The sequence below is a fragment of the Bufo bufo genome, chromosome 11 (assembly GCF_905171765.1).
Source record: "Bufo bufo chromosome 11, aBufBuf1.1, whole genome shotgun sequence".
Classification (NCBI taxonomy): domain Eukaryota; kingdom Metazoa; phylum Chordata; class Amphibia; order Anura; family Bufonidae; genus Bufo; species Bufo bufo.
Genome location: NC_053399.1, coordinates 88,042,655 through 88,063,880, shown reverse-complemented (window position 1 = coordinate 88,063,880; position 21,226 = coordinate 88,042,655). Strand labels below are relative to the sequence as shown.

The 21,226-nt window shown below is 44.9% G+C and overlaps 1 protein-coding gene across 3 annotated transcripts; it reads right to left on the bottom strand.

Annotated features, from left to right (window-relative positions):
* Positions 1-940: 940 nt before the first annotated feature.
* On the bottom strand, positions 941-20,956 carry LOC120981822 (jeltraxin-like). 3 transcript variants are annotated; one of them, XM_040411575.1, is made up of 4 exons: positions 20,950-20,956; positions 4,914-4,919; positions 3,083-3,141; positions 941-1,710 (listed from the first exon to the last, which is right to left on the bottom strand). In XM_040411575.1, the coding sequence occupies exons 3-4, from the start codon at positions 3,135-3,137 to the stop codon at positions 1,109-1,111; spliced, it is 657 nt and encodes a 218-aa protein (XP_040267509.1). In that variant the 5' UTR covers positions 3,138-3,141; positions 4,914-4,919; positions 20,950-20,956; the 3' UTR covers positions 941-1,108. The 3 variants fall into 3 exon arrangements, with proteins under 3 accessions (XP_040267509.1, XP_040267506.1, XP_040267507.1); XM_040411572.1 differs by lacking the exon at positions 20,950-20,956 and adding an exon at positions 3,649-3,683 and having other exon boundaries at positions 4,914-4,964; XM_040411573.1 differs by lacking the exon at positions 20,950-20,956 and having other exon boundaries at positions 4,914-4,941.
* Between the last annotated feature and the right edge of the window lie 270 nt (positions 20,957-21,226).

The following is a 21,226-nucleotide window of genomic DNA, read 5'->3' as shown; positions in this document are numbered from 1 at the left end:
CCGATCTGGTACCTCCGTCGATAGATGCTCCTAGTGCTTCCTGAGGACTCCAAGCACTCCACTCGACACCGTCAGCACTGCAGACCCCACGAACCGCCGAAGCTTGGTGGAGGTCTCGCCGTCTCCTACCCACCCTGGACCTACGACAAGGCTCCAGGCTCCAGTGGGTGAACCTCTCCTAAATCCAGAGACAGGAACCAGGAGCAAGCTCTTACAAGAGCTTATACTTAGGGGAGTATTATGATATAGCAATCCCCAAGAGTGTAGTTATCCCATGAGCCAAACATGAGCCAAGACTTCATGAAGGTATAAAACAGGAACTCTCTTTATTTTAACACACAAGCATTTTATACACATCTTCCAACAAAGTTACCACCCCAGGGTTTTGTAAAAACAGCCAATAACTACGTACAATACACTCAGACACTCCCACACAAAATCCTCCCCTCTGTCCGTGATAGAATTACCTCACACTGGGTTGATGCAATCATCACAGGCAGACGAATACACAATATCCTCTGTCCTGGAGACTACCGAGAAGTAATTCAATTATCTCTCAGGACAAAGGACATCACCAATACACACAGAGAGACAATGGAACAGACCTCCCTACTCAACGTATACAATGTCCCACCCTTTTCAATACACATAGACATTTAACATCCCAAAATGGCACGAATTAGACCAGGGTTCAAGTTAGTCCAAGTCCTTTGTGAACAAATGAGGCCTGGCTGATGAGAGGGCCCATAATCCTGGGGCAAGAGGCCAGCAGCCAGGCCCCTCCAAAACCCAGTGGCGAGGTTGGTTTCGCCACAGGGGCATTTTAAACACGGCCATGACACACATCATTGAGTGTTACTGGATTTTGCTTATGACACCTTTAGGTTTCTAGGTATCATACATAGGTTTCTTCTCAGGACAAACTTCACAGAGGTTCTGCCATTGGAAAGATATTTATTCATTTGGGAACTCATATAAAGTAATCACAGATGGAGTATACATATTACCACTATACTAGTAGGGGGCCCATCACCTACACCTGGTAATAGAGGCAAATATTGTAGGTACATCATAGTAAATAGCATAGGATGACATTGCCTTTAGTGAATTAATCTTCCAAGACAATGGCTCCCCCTTTGATCACATGAGTTCCCGTTGTCCATTTAAAAATATTTCCATGCATAGCACAATAATCATTACAAAAAGCTTTCATAGTTTTGGCGGGCAGAACATAATCCCACATATGGACATCACGCATTTCACCTACAAATGATTGCTCTGCCTGAAAACCACCTCCATAAGAGTCCTGTTCCTGCCCGAGCATGACACTTATCTCAGGTCCTATGGGAGATCCTTTCTTTGTGCCTTTTCTAGGATAACGCTTGCCATTGATCCAAAGTTCAACCAGTCCTGTTTCGAAATTCCAAGCGACACAAGTGTGTTTCCAATCTAGAACCTCAGGATCCACCTTAAAATTTATTTCTTCTTGATTTATGAAAACAGAGCATGAGTTTGGAGGCGTTGGAAAAATAAGGAAAGTATTGTCCTTTCCTGAACCAGGAGCGGCAATGGAAAAAAGAGAATGGTCTCGAGTGAGGTCAGTATAGGAGCGTAGACATACGGTAAGTTGGTTTAAAGGTTGGCTGACTGTCGGCTTCAGAATCACATGGTCAGTAGCTGTTTGCTTAGGAAAAGTAAGAATATTTTTACCTAGACCACAAGACAGAGAAAAAGTTGAAGTAACAACAATAATAATTTAATGATTATTATTAGAGATGAGCGACGCTTTACCAAAAGACAGAGAGAAGGTTTAAGTAACAACAATAATGGTATAATTATTATTATCCGGTATATCACAATAATAATCACATTTTTTTAAAATCATACTGCAAATTATCTTATTGATATTAGGACAGGGTGAGTCCCAGAGGTCAGTGCACCCTTTCCATATAGTGTATGGGAGAGCCACCCGACACTATACAGTATAAATTATTTTACATAAAAGCCCACTATCCCACTCGTCTTTTGTGCTGTCCACATGGAGGTCTTGTCCATAAAACAGCTGCTGATGGAGGGTTGTGTGTTCAGACAGGAAATTATCTCCACTTGCATAGTTGCAAGTTTAGTGCAGGTGCAAAGATGCAATGGTAGACAATGGTTGGCAGAAAGAAACCCAAACAACCTGTTCCTCCACACTTAGTAGGAGTGGGCTGGTCCTACTTCCTGCCAGAAGGGAGAGTTCCAGAGTAGACAGCAAAGGGAGAGGTAGCACATGCTAGAGCTCCTACTCCTATAGACCGTACCCAGTTCTCCTGTGAGGCCATCATTCCAGATATATCATCAGAAACTAGAACACTGCTTCCAGAAAGTATCATTCTGCCAAGACATTAGTGTGATCAGTGAAATTTTAGATTTACAGACACCAGTGCAAGTAAGGGACTATGGCTCAGGCACCCATCACCTAGCTAACAACCAGGAGATACAAGCAAAGATAGGACACAGAACGCACTGAATAAAGTCATAAGGTAGAGTACAGTGAAAAGTACAGTCCTCTACAAATCATAGAGGACTGGGCAGTACTCTGCAGGACACCTGAAGCAAGTATTAAACATAGGGGTGGATCAAAGGTGACTAGACAGAAGATGATCCAATGGATTATCCAGAATGAATTATAATTGCACCAGGAAATTGACCCTCAGTCTAGCATTTTGTATCCTTTGGTTGAGCTTGATGGACATATCCCTGTTTTCATTTGTAATTATATAATTCTGGAGTGAAACTGTACTACTCATCTTTACAAAAGAAGACACCACTGTCCCATGGTAGGAAGTTCTTTATCCACATCCCCTGCCATTCCTTCATTGAGCTTGATGGATATATCTGTTTTCTATTGTAACTATGTCATTCAGGAGAGGAACTGTCCTACCCGTCTTTAACGAATGACGGCACTACTATCCCATGGTGGAGTGGTTTTCAATAGGTTGAGGTGGGAATTATAGAGTGGACTGTATCGGTCTGCTCCTCTAGGCTTTCTGGACATTTCTGGGACAGGATGCTTAATTTGTATTAAACATTTATTCACCTTGCAGAGCAAAACATCCGGAGAACAGCAGAAACAGAATGGAAACGTTTTTCATTTTGCTGTAGAAAAAAAACTCAGTATAAATGTTTTTGTTTTTAACATATTCATCAACTTATTGATAGAGGTCTGACGCACGGCACCCCCTGATGATCAGCTGTTCAAGCGTAGCTCCAGTGAATGAACTATACAGCTCCATCCAGAGCTGGTCACTACAGCACTGCTCCCGTTCAAGTGATCGGTGAGGGTGCTGGGTATTGGAACCTTGTCTATGTGATATCCTGAGGATAGGCCATCGATATCTTATTAATGGGGGTCCGACATCCCTTACTTCTGCTGATCAGCTGCTCAGGTGAAAGAACTACACTGCAACAGTGCTGCCACTGTTCAAGTAATCGGTGAGGGTGCTGGGTATCGGAACCTCTGTTGATGTGATATCCCAAGGATACGCCATCAAAATAAAAAAAACTGGATAATCTCTTTAGGTTAATTAAACTGCCGAGTGTGACTATAACTTTATATAAAAAATATAGTTAAGACAATATCAACAGAAAACTATGAGCAGTTACCTTGTCTTCAGTCCAGAAATGACTTTTCACAATATCTAATAACAAATTTAAAAAGAAGTAAAATTCAAAAACATTAATAGAATGGCATCATACTCTACATAATACTACTACACTATAATAATCCTCATAATTAGAGATGAGCGAATCGAATCCCACAAAGTGGAATTCGATCTGAATTTCTAGATAAATTCGATTCACCTCGAAGCCGAATTTCCTCGTACTTCGTGTTAACGAGTTGATTTAACCCGAAATAGTGTAAAAGACAAAAAAATTCATACTCCATTTGCTTGCAACGGGCCACCTGCTGCCATCTTAAATGAAGATCTCGGCCGAAATCCCGTACGTGATGACGTCATCTAGGGCCGCGCAAGATTTCACACCAGATCTTCAATTATGTTAATTTCACACTGTTTTTACACAATCATGTATGAACGCGGCATCTGAGGGGTACAATGACGGGGGGCTGCGCCATTGCACTTCCTGTCATTGCACCCGCTACTTACAAAATAATGTGCTTCATGACAAAGTAATTCGTCACAAAGTGAATTTTTTTGTAAAATTCGGCAAAGCGGTCTAATCGAACTTTTCAATAATTTGCTCATCTCTACTAATAATACTCCAATATAATATTCTACATAATACTAAACAATAATAATATGCATAATATGTCACATAATACTTCACTATAATATTACTCATAATACTCCAATATAATACACTACATGATACAACATGTGGGGTTTCGCTCTGGTAGACAGGATTAGCGGACGCAGTATAGAGGCAACAACAAGTTCTTTGGATCAAACAGTTCAGTGTTTTATTCACACTTTAGGCAAGTGACAAAACAAGCAGTCATAATCAAACAAAAAGTCACCTTGCGGTGTTGGTGGTAATTCACACCATGCGGCAATTCTGCCTCAAAGAGTCCTTGCTCATAGCAGCACCAACCTGTTTTCACGCCAAACAGGTAGCAAGCCTTTATCCAGATACAAGGCTCCCAGATCCCAACACAGAGACATGGCTTCTGAGCCCAGCTGCCTATTTAAGGACAGCCAGGTGCTGCCAAAACCCGGACGGGCATTTAAAATCCGGTCCGGTATTTGACCTCACCTGGCTGTAAATTAGCTCAGCAGCACATGCTGGGAGGAAAATACCTGTTTTCCCAGACCAAACCTGTCACTGTGTCACAAACACTATAATTCTGCACTGATGGACCGGGTAAGTGTGTCTCCACCTAGAAGTTATTATCAGGACAAATGTTTTACCTTCTGCTCGGGGCCACATCTGATTCCGTGTGTTAAGCATTTGCTGTAGGTTTATATAGAGGAATGCAAATCTTCTTGAACCACAGAACCGGGAAGTTCTGTGTTGTAATATTTTTGGCATTAGGTATGAAATGCTATTCTTTTACAATGTTTATAAAAGTATTAACCAGTCCCTTGACCTTTTTATGTCGTATTGCAGGCATAGCCAACTTACGGCTCTCCAGCTGTTGGAAAACTACAACTCCCACCATGTTCTGCTGTAGGCATATACACATATACCACTCACACAGTGGATACATGTCACAAATATACCGCTCACACAGTGGATACATGTCACACATATACCACTCACACAGTGGATACATGTCACACAAACACCACTCACACAGTGGATACATGTCACACAAACACCACTCACACAGTAAATACATGTCACACATATACCACTCACACAGTGAATACATGTCACACATATACCAGTCACACAGTGAATACATGTCACACATATACCAGTCACACATTGGATACATGTCACACAAACACCACTCACACAGTGGATACATGTCACACATATACCACTCACACAGTGAATACATGTCACACATATACCAGTCACACAGTGAATACATGTCACACAAACACCACTCACACAGTAAATACATGTCACACATATACCACTCACACAGTGAATACATGTCACACATATACCAGTCACACATTGGATACATGTCACACATATACCAGTCACACAGTGAATACATGTCACACAAACACCACTCACACAGTAAATACATGTCACACATATACCACTCACACAGTGGATACATGTCACACATATACCACTCACACAGTGGATACATGTCACACATATACCAGTCACACAGTGGATACATGTCACACATATACCACTCACACAGTGGATACATGTCACACAAACACCACTCACACAGTGAATACATGTCACACATATACCACTCACACAGTAAATACATGTCACACATATACCACTCACACATTGGATACATGTCACACATATACCAGTCACACAGTGGATACATGTCACACAAACACCACTCACACAGTGGATACATGTCACACATATACTACTCACACAGTGGATACATGTCACACATATACCACTCACACAGTAAATACATGTCACACATATACCACTCACACAGTGAATACATGTCACACATACACCACTCACACAGTGGATACATGTCACACATATACCACTCACACAGTGGATACATGTCACACATATACCACTCACACAGTGAATACATGTCACACATATACCAGTCACACAGTGAATACATGTCACACAAACACCACTCACACAGTGGATACATGTCACACAAACACCACTCACACAGTAAATACATGTCACACATATACCACTCACACAGTGAATACATGTCACACATATACCAGTCACACAGTGGATACATGTCACACATATACCACTCACACAGTGGATACATGTCACACAAACACCACTCACACAGTGAATACATGTCACACATATACCACTCACACAGTAAATACATGTCACACATATACCACTCACACATTGGATACATGTCACACATATACCAGTCACACAGTGGATACATGTCACACAAACACCACTCACACAGTGGATACATGTCACACATATACTACTCACACAGTGGATACATGTCACACATATACCACTCACACAGTAAATACATGTCACACATATACCACTCACACAGTGAATACATGTCACACATATACCACTCACACAGTGGATACATGTCACACATATACCACTCACACAGTGGATACATGTCACACATATACCACTCACACAGTGGATACATGTCACACATATACTACTCACACAGTGGATACATGTCACACATATACCACTCACACAGTAAATACATGTCACACATATACCACTCACACAGTGAATACATGTCACACATATACCACTCACACAGTGGATACATGTCACACATATACCACTCACACAGTGGATACATGTCACACATATACCACTCACACAGTGGATACATGTCACACATATACCACTCACACAGTGGATACATGTCACACATATACCACTCACACAGTGGATACATGTCACACATATACCACTCACACATTGGATACATGTCACACATATACCACTCACACAGTGGATACATGTCACACATATACCACTCACACATTGGATACATGTCACACATATACCAGTCACACAGTGAATACATGTCACACATATACCAGTCACACAGTGGATACATGTCACACAAACACCACTCACACAGTGAATACATGTCACACATATACCACTCACACAGTGGATACATGTCACACAAACACCACTCACACAGTGGATACATGTCACACATATACCACTCACACAGTGAATACATGTCACACATATACCAGTCACACAGTGAATACATGTCACACAAACACCACTCACACAGTAAATACATGTCACACATATACCACTCACACAGTGAATACATGTCACACATATACCAGTCACACAGTGGATACATGTCACACATATACCACTCACACAGTGGATACATGTCACACAAACACCACTCACACAGTGAATACATGTCACACATATACCACTCACACAGTAAATACATGTCACACATATACCACTCACACATTGGATACATGTCACACATATACCAGTCACACAGTGAATACATGTCACACAAACACCACTCACACAGTAAATACATGTCACACATATACCACTCACACAGTGGATACATGTCACACATATACCACTCACACAGTAAATACATGTCACACATATACCACTCACACAGTGAATACATGTCACACATATACCAGTCACACAGTGGATACATGTCACACATATACCACTCACACAGTGGATACATGTCACACAAACACCACTCACACAGTGAATACATGTCACACATATACCACTCACACAGTAAATACATGTCACACATATACCACTCACACATTGGATACATGTCACACATATACCAGTCACACAGTGAATACATGTCACACAAACACCACTCACACAGTAAATACATGTCACACATATACCACTCACACAGTGGATACATGTCACACATATACCACTCACACAGTGGATACATGTCACACATATACCAGTCACACAGTGGATACATGTCACACATATACCACTCACACAGTGGATACATGTCACACAAACACCACTCACACAGTGAATACATGTCACACATATACCACTCACACAGTAAATACATGTCACACATATACCACTCACACATTGGATACATGTCACACATATACCAGTCACACAGTGGATACATGTCACACAAACACCACTCACACAGTGGATACATGTCACACATATACTACTCACACAGTGGATACATGTCACACATATACCACTCACACAGTAAATACATGTCACACATATACCACTCACACAGTGAATACATGTCACACATACACCACTCACACAGTGGATACATGTCACACATATACCACTCACACAGTGGATACATGTCACACATATACCACTCACACAGTGAATACATGTCACACATATACCAGTCACACAGTGAATACATGTCACACAAACACCACTCACACAGTGGATACATGTCACACAAACACCACTCACACAGTAAATACATGTCACACATATACCACTCACACAGTGAATACATGTCACACATATACCAGTCACACAGTGGATACATGTCACACATATACCACTCACACAGTGGATACATGTCACACAAACACCACTCACACAGTGAATACATGTCACACATATACCACTCACACAGTAAATACATGTCACACATATACCACTCACACATTGGATACATGTCACACATATACCAGTCACACAGTGGATACATGTCACACAAACACCACTCACACAGTGGATACATGTCACACATATACTACTCACACAGTGGATACATGTCACACATATACCACTCACACAGTAAATACATGTCACACATATACCACTCACACAGTGAATACATGTCACACATATACCACTCACACAGTGGATACATGTCACACATATACCACTCACACAGTGGATACATGTCACACATATACCACTCACACAGTGGATACATGTCACACATATACCACTCACACAGTGGATACATGTCACACATATACCACTCACACAGTAAATACATGTCACACATATACCACTCACACAGTGAATACATGTCACACATATACCACTCACACAGTGGATACATGTCACACATATACCACTCACACAGTGGATACATGTCACACATATACCACTCACACAGTGGATACATGTCACACATATACCACTCACACAGTGGATACATGTCACACATATACCACTCACACAGTGGATACATGTCACACATATACCACTCACACATTGGATACATGTCACACATATACCACTCACACAGTGGATACATGTCACACATATACCACTCACACATTGGATACATGTCACACATATACCAGTCACACAGTGAATACATGTCACACATATACCAGTCACACAGTGGATACATGTCACACAAACACCACTCACACAGTGAATACATGTCACACATATACCACTCACACAGTGGATACATGTCACACAAACACCACTCACACAGTGGATACATGTCGCCAGTGGATACATGTCGCCTCCATTGCACACATATACCACTCACACAGTGGATACATGTCACACATATACCAGTCACACAGTGGATACATGTCACACAAACACCACTCACACAGTGGATACATGTCACACAAACACCACTCACACAGTGGATACATGTCACACAAACACCACTCACACAGTAAATACATGTCACACATATACCACTCACACAGTGGATACATGTCACACATATACCACTCACACAGTGAATACATGTCACACATATACCACTCACACATTGGATACATGTCACACATATACCACTCACACAGTGGATACATGTCGCCTCCATTGCACACATATACCACTCACACAGTGGATACATGTCACACATATACCACTCACACAGTAAATACATGTCACACATATACCACTCACACAGTGGATACATGTCGCCAGTGGATACATGTCGCCTCCATTGCACACATATACCACTCACACACTGGATACATGTCACACATATACCACTCACACAGTAAATACATGTCACACATATACCACTCACACAGTGGATACATGTCGCCAGTGGATACATGTCGCCTCCATTGCACACATATACCACTCACACAGTGGATACATGTCACACATATACCACTCACACAGTAAATACATGTCACACATATACCACTCACACAGTGGATACATGTCACACATATACCACTCACACAGTGGATACATGTCACACATATACCACTCACACATTGGATACATGTCACACATATACCACTCACACATTGGATACATGTCACACATATACCAGTCACACAGTGAATACATGTCACACATATACCACTCACACAGTGGATACATGTCACACATATACCACTCACACATTGGATACATGTCACACATATACCACTCACACAGTGGATACATGTCACACATATACCACTCACACAGTAAATACATGTCACACATATACCACTCACACAGTGGATACATGTCGCCAGTGGATACATGTCGCCTCCATTGCACACATATACCACTCACACAGTGGATACATGTCACACATATACCACTCACACAGTGAATACATGTCACACATATACCACTCACACATTGGATACATGTCACACATATACCACTCACACAGTGGATACATGTCGCCTCCATTGCACACATATACCACTCACACAGTGGATACATGTCACACATATACCACTCACACAGTGGATACATGTCACACATATACCACTCACACAGTAAATACATGTCACACATATACCACTCACACAGTGGATACATGTCGCCAGTGGATACATGTCGCCTCCATTGCACACATATACCACTCACACAGTGGATACATGTCACACATATACCACTCACACAGTGGATACATGTCACACATATACCACTCACACAGTAAATACATGTCACACATATACCACTCACACAGTGGATACATGTCGCCAGTGGATACATGTCGCCTCCATTGCACACATATACCACTCACACAGTGGATACATGTCACACATATACCACTCACACAGTGAATACATGTCACACATATACCACTCACACATTGGATACATGTCACACATATACCACTCACACAGTGGATACATGTCGCCTCCATTGCACACATATACCACTCACACAGTGGATACATGTCACACATATACCACTCACACAGTAAATACATGTCACACATATACCACTCACACAGTGGATACATGTCACACATATACCACTCACACAGTGGATACATGTCACACATATACCACTCACACAGTAAATACATGTCACACATATACCACTCACACAGTGGATACATGTCGCCAGTGGATACATGTCGCCTCCATTGCACACATATACCACTCACACAGTGGATACATGTCACACATATACCACTCACACAGTAAATACATGTCACACATATACCACTCACACAGTGGATACATGTCACACATATACCACTCACACATTGGATACATGTCACACATATACCACTCACACATTGGATACATGTCACACATATACCACTCACACATTGGATACATGTCAAACATATACCACTCACACAGTGGATACATGTCACACATATACCACTCACACAGTAAATACATGTCACACATATACCACTCACACATTGGATACATGTCACACATATACCAGTCACACAGTGAATACATGTCACACATATACCACTCACACAGTGGATACATGTCACACATATACCACTCACACATTGGATACATGTCACACATATACCAGTCACACAGTGAATACATGTCACACATATACCACTCACACAGTGGATACATGTCACACATATACCACTCACACATTGGATACATGTCACACATATACCACTCACACATTGGATACATGTCACACATATACCAGTCACACAGTGGATACATGTCACACATATACCACTCACACAGTAAATACATGTCACACATATACCACTCACACAGTGGATACATGTCGCCTCCATTGCACACATATACCACTCACACAGTGGATACATGTCACACATATACCACTCACACAGTGGATACATGTCGCCAGTGGATACATGTCGCCTCCATTGCACACATATACCACTCACACATTGGATACATGTCACACATATACCACTCACACAGTAAATACATGTCACACATATACCACTCACACAGTGGATACATGTCACACATATACCACTCACACATTGGATACATGTCACACATATACCACTCACACATTGGATACATGTCACACATATACCACTCACACATTGGATACATGTCACACATATACCACTCACACAGTGGATACATGTCACACATATACCACTCACACAGTAAATACATGTCACACATATACCACTCACACATTGGATACATGTCACACATATACCAGTCACACAGTGAATACATGTCACACATATACCACTCACACAGTGGATACATGTCACACATATACCACTCACACATTGGATACATGTCACACATATACCACTCACACATTGGATACATGTCACACATATACCAGTCACACAGTGAATACATGTCACACATATACCACTCACACAGTGGATACATGTCACACATATACCACTCACACATTGGATACATGTCACACATATACCACTCACACATTGGATACATGTCACACATATACCAGTCACACAGTGGATACATGTCACACATATACCAGTGTGTGACATGTATTCACTGTGTGAGTGGTATATGTGGCAAGTCAGGCCTTGCGTTCCTTGCATCTGTCTCTGAATCTCAGGACATAGTCCATGACAGATACACCAGAACTCACCAGATCTAGGTGCCCCCTTACACCTCCTCCCTAAAGAAGCTAAAAAAGGGGAGAACCCTGTTGAGGCCTGAAGCGTTCACACAGGTCATTGGTTTGTGGGTGATAGGGAGTGGCTACCAAATGTTACACCTGCATTTCCTTACAGAGGCACTGCATCAAGGCAGACATGAATTGGGACCCCTGATCAGTAAGCATCTTCCTGGGAAAGCCTACCCGAGAGAATATTCTCAACAGGGCATCCACCACTTTATCATCCCGGAGACACTTCTTGTATGCAATCCACATCTGTCCAGGACAACGCGCCTCTTGCCCTTTACCATGCTATATGCTATATATATATATAGAAAAAGAAAAAAAGATGAGCAGCACACAATTTGCAGAGGTGCAATCCCTTGGGTAGATCACAGACTTGATCCAGTAAGTTATATATGTAGAAGAATCCAAGGCAGCACACGAATAACGGTGAAAAAAGTGGTGTTTATTCCCACATGTGCAGACAGCAACGTTTCAGCTCTCTCAATGGAGCCTTTGTCAAGCCATAACAATCAGTGCAAACTCACATGTTTAAATAGCATACATGATTACTGTGTGAATTACATGTTTATACAAAACATTACATAATTATACAAGAATAATCTATGAAAAATTCATCCTGATTACTCAAATGAGTGTCACATACTTGTAATACATCAACTCTACAATTCATATTCAATATTATAATTGAACAGTGTCCCCAACTCACTTGATTGTGATGTGTATACATAATTCTTAATAATTACATTCAGGTGCCTGTGATTGTGTAATATTAAAAACATACAAGGAAAACTCACATACTGGAGGAGAGCAGGAATCACACGGCGTCCGGAAATTGCAAACGCGCATGCGCGGAACTTCATCAGTCCCGCGAGACCGTCAATGTTACACAGAGTTCAGAGACCCACAACCAAGATGGCCGCACCTGAGCAGAAGCGATCTGCGCATGTCCATTCCCGTCCCAGGGCGGAATCAGCATAGCCGGTGTGACAGTCATGTGTCCTGTCACAAGGTGTAAACAACCCACCACGTCATGGACTATTTAGCGATCATACGCTGCAAGTATTTACTCATCTCAAAACAGGGGTCCAGCGGTTTATTCAAAAACAGTGGCATACACCACCTATATATATTACCGCCTCATCCCAATATTCAGCAAGACATTGTATTCACGTCCACGTGGTTCATACAAACAGATGACAATCTCTCAGGCCCGCGGTCTGCAACCGAACCTGGATCGGAGACCCCGGGCTTGTGCGGCAGCTGCAGGCATAGATGCCACCATTCAGAGGCCCCAAGCCACAGCTGTCCCAGGGAGAGAGGCATCACAACAACCATTCAATACACATATCTCATGTCACCGCCCCTGATCCGTACACCTGTCTTGGTTGTGGGTCTCTGAACTCTGTGTAACATTGACGGTCTCGCGGGACTGATGAAGTTCCGCGCATGCGCGTTTGCAATTTCCGCACGCCGTGTGATTCCTGCTCTCCTCCAGTATGTGAGTTTTCCTTGTATGTTTTTAATATTACACAATCACAGGCACCTGAATGTAATTATTAAGAATTATGTATACACATCACAATTAAGTGAGTTGGGGACACTGTTCAATTATAATATTGAATATGAATTGTGGAGTTGATGTATTACAAGTATGTGACACTCATTTGAGTAATCAGGATGAATTTTTCATAGATTATTCTTGTATAATTATGTAATGTTTTGTATAAACATGTAATTTACACAATAATCATGTATGCTATTTAAACATGTGAGTTTGCACTGATTGTTATGGCTTGACAAAGGCTCCATTGAGAGAGCTGAAACGTTGCTGTCTGCACATGTGGGAATAAACACCACTTTTTTCACCGTTATTCGTGTGCTGCCTTGGATTCTTCTACATATATAACTTACTGGATCAAGTCCGTGATCTACCCAAGGGATTGCACCTCTGCAAATTGTGTGCTGCTCATCTTTTTTTCTTTTTCTATTATCTGGACCAGACGAGCGACTGCACCACCTTATGGATAATACTGCAAATACCACTAACCCTGATGTGTTTTCTTACACTAAAGAGGATGAGACAAGAATTTTTCAGAACACGGTGAGAGATGTCTCCTTTTTATCTGCTCCTTCTATTATAGACGTTAAGAAAAAATTCGAGAATGAATCAAGACGCTCCATTAATTTGAACCTGCATTTACAAACACTCAGTGAATACCATCGCCTCCATAGAATACCGAGGGGGATGCGGTCACACCTGAGGCCGGATTTATTTTTAAATAATTCTGATTTCTGTGCTAGATTTATACAAATTTCCAAAAATTATGCCTTTGACTTTATTTTGTTAAATGTTGAATTTTTACAACAAGAACTGATTTCCACAGTGGCTGCTATACAGACCCTTGTTGAACAACTACAGGCTCTGTTACCCACTGAAGAATTTGATAGCTATATGTCTACCAGTTCATTAATTTTTGATAAATTCCGTAATGATCTCCAGGCCAAGAAAAGGAATAAATGGTCCAGGGACATGGACGATTATGTTACAGGATATGTATATAATTGGCAAGGGTACGCAAGGAAGAATCGGAGACCGTCAAGTGATAAAAGATATGGTTCTACGCTGGGTGACAGTAGAAATACTAGTCGAGCTTCAAGGGTTAAAGAGTCAATGCCTTCTTCCAACACTAGAGTCCCAGGTCCTCCTTTTCCGGAGCAGAGCACAGGTCCAGGAGACTCCGGCGGGGTGGACGGCGCCAGCACAAGTGGCGAAAGAGAAAAGACACCAAGGTCTCAGAGACCGAGGAATGTGAAAGAAAAGAAGAAAGCACAGTGGTAAACATCTCCTCAACCACATTAACTGATGCACAGATGCATGTTTTGAACAAGGGTCAGTCTTTTTGCCCAGTTGCTAAAACCAATTGGTTTAATGTAGAACTAGATTTACAAAGATTTTACCGCATGATTAGACTGAAAATATGGGCTTCTGAGCATTCAGACAGACCTGTGACTGAGAATATAAGACCTAGTGAATTGAGTTTACAGGGTACAGGATTGTTTCTAAAGAGTAACTTTAATCCAGTATCACACCATCCCGCTATTGAGGCTTTTACCCTAGTTGTGGGGCGTGATATTGAAAAACTCAAACAACATGTGTTGATGAACCCGTTGAGTCAAGGTAATCTTACCACTGAAGACATCCAGGCCGTTACTGATCTGTCTGCAGACCACAGCCTCACCATCAAGTCTGCTGACAAGGGTGGTGGGGTTGTGGTAATGGACACAGATCAGTACGTACAAGAGATTTTATCTCAACTGGCTGATAATAATGTATACCAAAGGGTCTCTAATGACCCAAAATTTAAATTGTTAAGGGAACTTGGAGAGATGCTAGGACAGGCCAAACTTGGTGGGATTATAGACGAAAAACTGCATAGTTATCTGTTATGTGAAAAACCAATTACCCCTATACTGTACACTCTCCCGATGTCACGGAACCATGAACCAGACGTACAACAAGAGATAAGTGAAAATAAGAAGGCTTTATTGAAAATAAAGCTGTAAAGCAAAAGTCCAAACGGATGGTGAAACCGAGCAGAGTCTTTGCGAAGCCAGAGGTCAGGAACCAGAAGGGTAGTCAGACGAAGCCAGGATCAGGAACCAGCAGGGTAGTCAGACGAAGCCAGGATCAGGAACCAGCAGGGTAGTCAGACGAAGCCAGGATCAGGAACCAGCAGGGTAGTCAGACGAAGCCAGGATCAGGAACCAGCAGGGTAGTCAGACGAAGCCAGGATCAGGAACCAGAAGCAGCAGCAGTCTAGAAGCATGTGAACACAGGAGGACCAAGCAAGGAACTGAAGCCACAGACCTCCTATATATATGAGCTAGGCATCCAGCTCCTCCCAGGGGAAGGAGGAGCCGCAGGGTGGAAGGCTACAAGAAACCCAGAACCCAAGATGGCCGCCAGCACATGTCAAACGAAGGAGAGCAGCAAGCAGGTAAGACCATGACAGTACCTCCCCCTCAAGGGCCCCTCCTCCGCGGAGCACAAAACGGTTTCTGAGGGAAGCGTGCGTGGAAGGCTCGGAGCAAGGCAGGAGCATGGACATCTGCGGAGGGAACCCAGGAACGCTCCTCTGGACCATAACCACGCCAATGGACCAAAAACTGCAACCGACCGCGGACCAGGCGTGAGTCCAGGATATTGCTCACCTCATATTCCTCACGATTGCCCACTTGGACCGGACGAGGCCGAGGAACCGAGGAAGTGAAACGATTACACACCAGTGGCTTCAACAGGGAGACATGAAACACGTTGGAGATCCGCATGCCAGGAGGAAGCGCAAGGGCATAGGCTACCGGGTTTACCCTGCGAAGCACTCGGAAGGGACCAACAAAGCGAGGCGCCAGCTTGGGAGTGGGCACTCGAAGGTTGAGGTTGCGGGTGGACAACCATACACGGTCTCCGACCTGGTAGGAAGGAGCAGGCGCTCGTCTGCGATCAGCCTGGAGTCTCTGGCGCTGCGCAGAGACCTCAAGGGACTTCTGGATCTGTACCCAAGAAGCACGTAGGACGGAAAGGTGATCCTCCACAGCCGGAATATCCTGGGGAGAGAATACCTCCGGTAACACGGCAGGTTGGAACCCATAATTGGCCATGAAGGGAGACGTCCCAGAGGAAGAGTTCACCGCCGTGTTCCTGGCAAACTCAGCCCAAGGCACGAGGTCAACCCAATTGTCTTGGTGATCGGAGACATAGCAACGAAGGAATTGCTCCAAGGCCTGATTGGATCGTTCTGCGGCCCCATTGGACTGAGGGTGGTAGGCCGAGGAGAAGGAGAGATGAATCCCCAACTGGGAGCAAAAGGCGCGCCAGAACCTGGACACAAACTGACTCCCCCGATCCGACACAATCTCCTTAGGCAAACCGTGCAACCGGAAGACCTCCCTGGCAAAAATCGTGGCCAACTCTTGTGCAGAGGGTAACTTCTTGAGAGGAACACAGTGGCACATTTTGGAAAACCGATCCACAATCATGAGAATGACCGTATGGCCTCGGGATGCAGGGAGGTCCACAATGAAATCCATCCCCAGGTGTGACCATGGGCGCTCCCCGGTGGCTATGGGTTGCAGAAGGCCCAACGGAAGGTGCCGAGGGGACTTACTCTGGGCACAAACGGAGCATGCCGCTACATATGCGGCGATGTCGGAACGTAGGGAAGGCCACCAGAACAGACGTGAAACAGCCCAGGACAGCTGATTCTTTCCAGGATGCCCCGCGGTCTTGGAGTTATGGTAGGTTCGCAACAACCGAGTGCGCAACTCCTCAGGCACAAAACATCTGCCGTTGGGTCTCCCAGAGGGAGCACCAGATTGAGCCGCCAAAATCTGCTCACCCAGGGGAGAGGTCAGGCTGGTGCGAATGGCGGCCAGGATCTGATTCGGAGGTATGACCGAAGTCGGAATCGACTCCTCCCTGGACAGCTCGGAGTACTGCCGTGATAAGGCATCCGCCCTGATGTTCTTGGAACCGGGTAGGTAGGAGACCACGTAATTAAAACGTGACAAGAACAGAGCCCATCTGGCCTGACGTGGTGTCAATCTCTTGGCCTCAGAAAGGTAGGTCAGATTCTTGTGGTCCGTCAGGATGAGAACCGGAACCACCGAACCCTCGAGCAAGTGCCTCCATTCTTTAAGGGCCTGCACGATGGCCAATAACTCCCTGTCACCAATCTGATAGTTGCACTCCGCGGAAGACAGTTTCCGGGAGTAAAACCCACAAGGAAGCAGAGGACCCTCTGGTGTTCTACGCTGAGACAGAAGGGCGCCTACTCCCGTCTCAGACGCGTCCACCTCGAGGACAAAGGGCAACCCAGGGTTGGGATGCGACAGAATCGGAGCTGACACAAAGGCGGACTTTAGGGCCTCAAAAGCTCGGATGGCCTCGAGCGGCCAGACCTGGGAATTACTGCCCTTCCTGGTCAGATCCGTGAGAGGCTTGGCCAGCATGGAAAAGTCCCTGATGAACTTCCGATAATAATTGGCGAAGCCCAAAAAGCGCTGCAGGGAACGAAGACCACTGGGCTGGGGCCACTGTAAGACAGCCGAAACCTTCTCAGGATCCATGGAGAACCCCTCAGCGGAAATGATGTAACCTAAGAAGGTTACCTGGGATCGGTGAAATTCGCATTTCTCAAGCTTACCGAACAGCTTGTTCTCTCGTAACCGTTGCAACACTCGTCTGACATCCAGAATGTGGGCCTCCATGGATTCAGAATATACCAAGATGTCATCCAAATAGACTACCACACACTGCTGCAACAGGTCACGGAAAACATCGTTGATGAATTCCTGAAAGACTGCGGGCGCATTGCACAACCCAAAGGGCATAACCAAGGATTCGTAATGACCGGTCCTGGTGTTAAACGCGGTCTTCCACTCATCGCCCGCCTTGATCCTTACCAGGTTATATGCCGCCCTCAGGTCGAGTTTGGTAAAGACCGTGGCCCCTTTAAGGCGATCGAACAGCTCGGAAATCAAGGGTATCGGGTAAGCGTTCTTGATCGTGATGCGATTGAGACCCCTGTAATCGATGCAAGGCCTCAACTCACCGCCCTTCTTTTTCACAAAGAAAAATCCAGCCCCTGCCGGGGACGAAGACTTGCGAATGTGTCCGCGTGATAGCGCCTCCCTCACGTACTCCTCCATGGCCTCATTCTCCGCTACCGACAGTGGATAGACTTTTCCACGAGGAGGAACGGCACCAGATTGTAACTCTATGGCACAATCGTATGGGCGGTGCGGAGGTAGGGCAACCGCGCGCACCTTATCGAATACATCCCGGTACTCCTCGTATTCAGGAGGCAACAGAGAGTCCGAGGAAGTACACAGCAACTTGACAGACCCATGGATGCAACTAGCCCCACACTGCGGTGACCACGAGAGGATCTCGACCGATCTCCAATCGAAAGTCGGATTATGCTTCTGGAGCCAGGGGTACCCCAAGACCACCGAGTAGTGTGGAGACGAAATAACCTGGAGGCAGACCGACTCTCTGTGAACGGCACCAATGGCTATCCCCACTGGAAGGGTCTCATGAGTCACGTGTGGCGGCAGAAGGGGTCTGCCGTCTATCGCCTCAAGAGCCAGTGGGGAACCTCGAGCCTGCAGAGGAATGGAATTGGCGGCAGCGAACACACTATCAATGAACAAACCACCAGCACCAGAGTCCACCAACGCCTGGGTCGTCACCGAGCCCCCGACCCAGGAGAGGACAACAGTGATCAGTGGTTTGTCAACACGGGAAACCGGGGACGAGGAGACTCCACCCAAGATCTGCCCCCGACAGGATCTCAGGGTACGAGCGTTCCCCGGACGGTTCGGACATGCCAACCGAAAATGCCCACCGAGACCACAGTACATGCATCGGCCCTCGCGTCTCCGGAGTGCCCTCTCCCCCTCGGACAGGCGAGCAAACCCCAGCTGCATGGGTTCACCCCCAGACAAGTCATCCCCAGGAGGCGTGGGAGGAGAGGGAGGCACGGGTGGGACAGCAAACGTAGGCACCAATCTGTTAGAAGACCTCCGCAGGTTCTCCTTAAAGGAAGGTCTCTCCCTGAGTCTGGTGTCAATCAAAATCAGGAAAGAAATAAGAGACTCGAGCTCAACTGGTAGGTCCTTAGCTGCAACCTCATCCTTCAAGGCATCCGAGAGACCATGAGAGAAAGCAGCGACCAGAGCCTCATTATTCCAGCCCACCTCTGCTGCCAGGGTACGAAACTCAATGGCGTATTCAGCTACGGATCGTGAACCCTGTCTGATGGACATAAGGAGCTTCGCAGCAGAGGCAGCACGAGCCGGCACATCGAATACCTTCCGAAGAGAAGCAACAAAACCGGAAAACTCGGCAACCACCGGATTGTTGTTCTCCCATAAAGGGCTGGCCCAGGCCAAGGCCTTGTCCGAGAGCAGCGAGATCAAGAAGCCCACCTTTGATCTCTCAGTAGGAAAGGCATGTGGCAGCAACTCGAAATAAATGCCCACCTGGTTAAGGAAACCTCGGCACTGAGTTGGCTCTCCCCCAAAGCGCTGTGGAAGAGGGGCAGAACCGGTCATACCCCGAAACACCGCAGGCGCAACAACAGGTGTCGGGGTAGACTCTGGCGCAACAACCGGAGCGGCAGTAGGAGCGAGCCCAGGAGCGACAACCGACCCATCGGCAACGGGAGCGAAATAAGCCGTGCGTTCAAGCAGGGTTTGCAACGCCACAGCGAACCGACCCAACAGGTGATCCTGCTGATCAAGTCTGGCAACCAGCGTG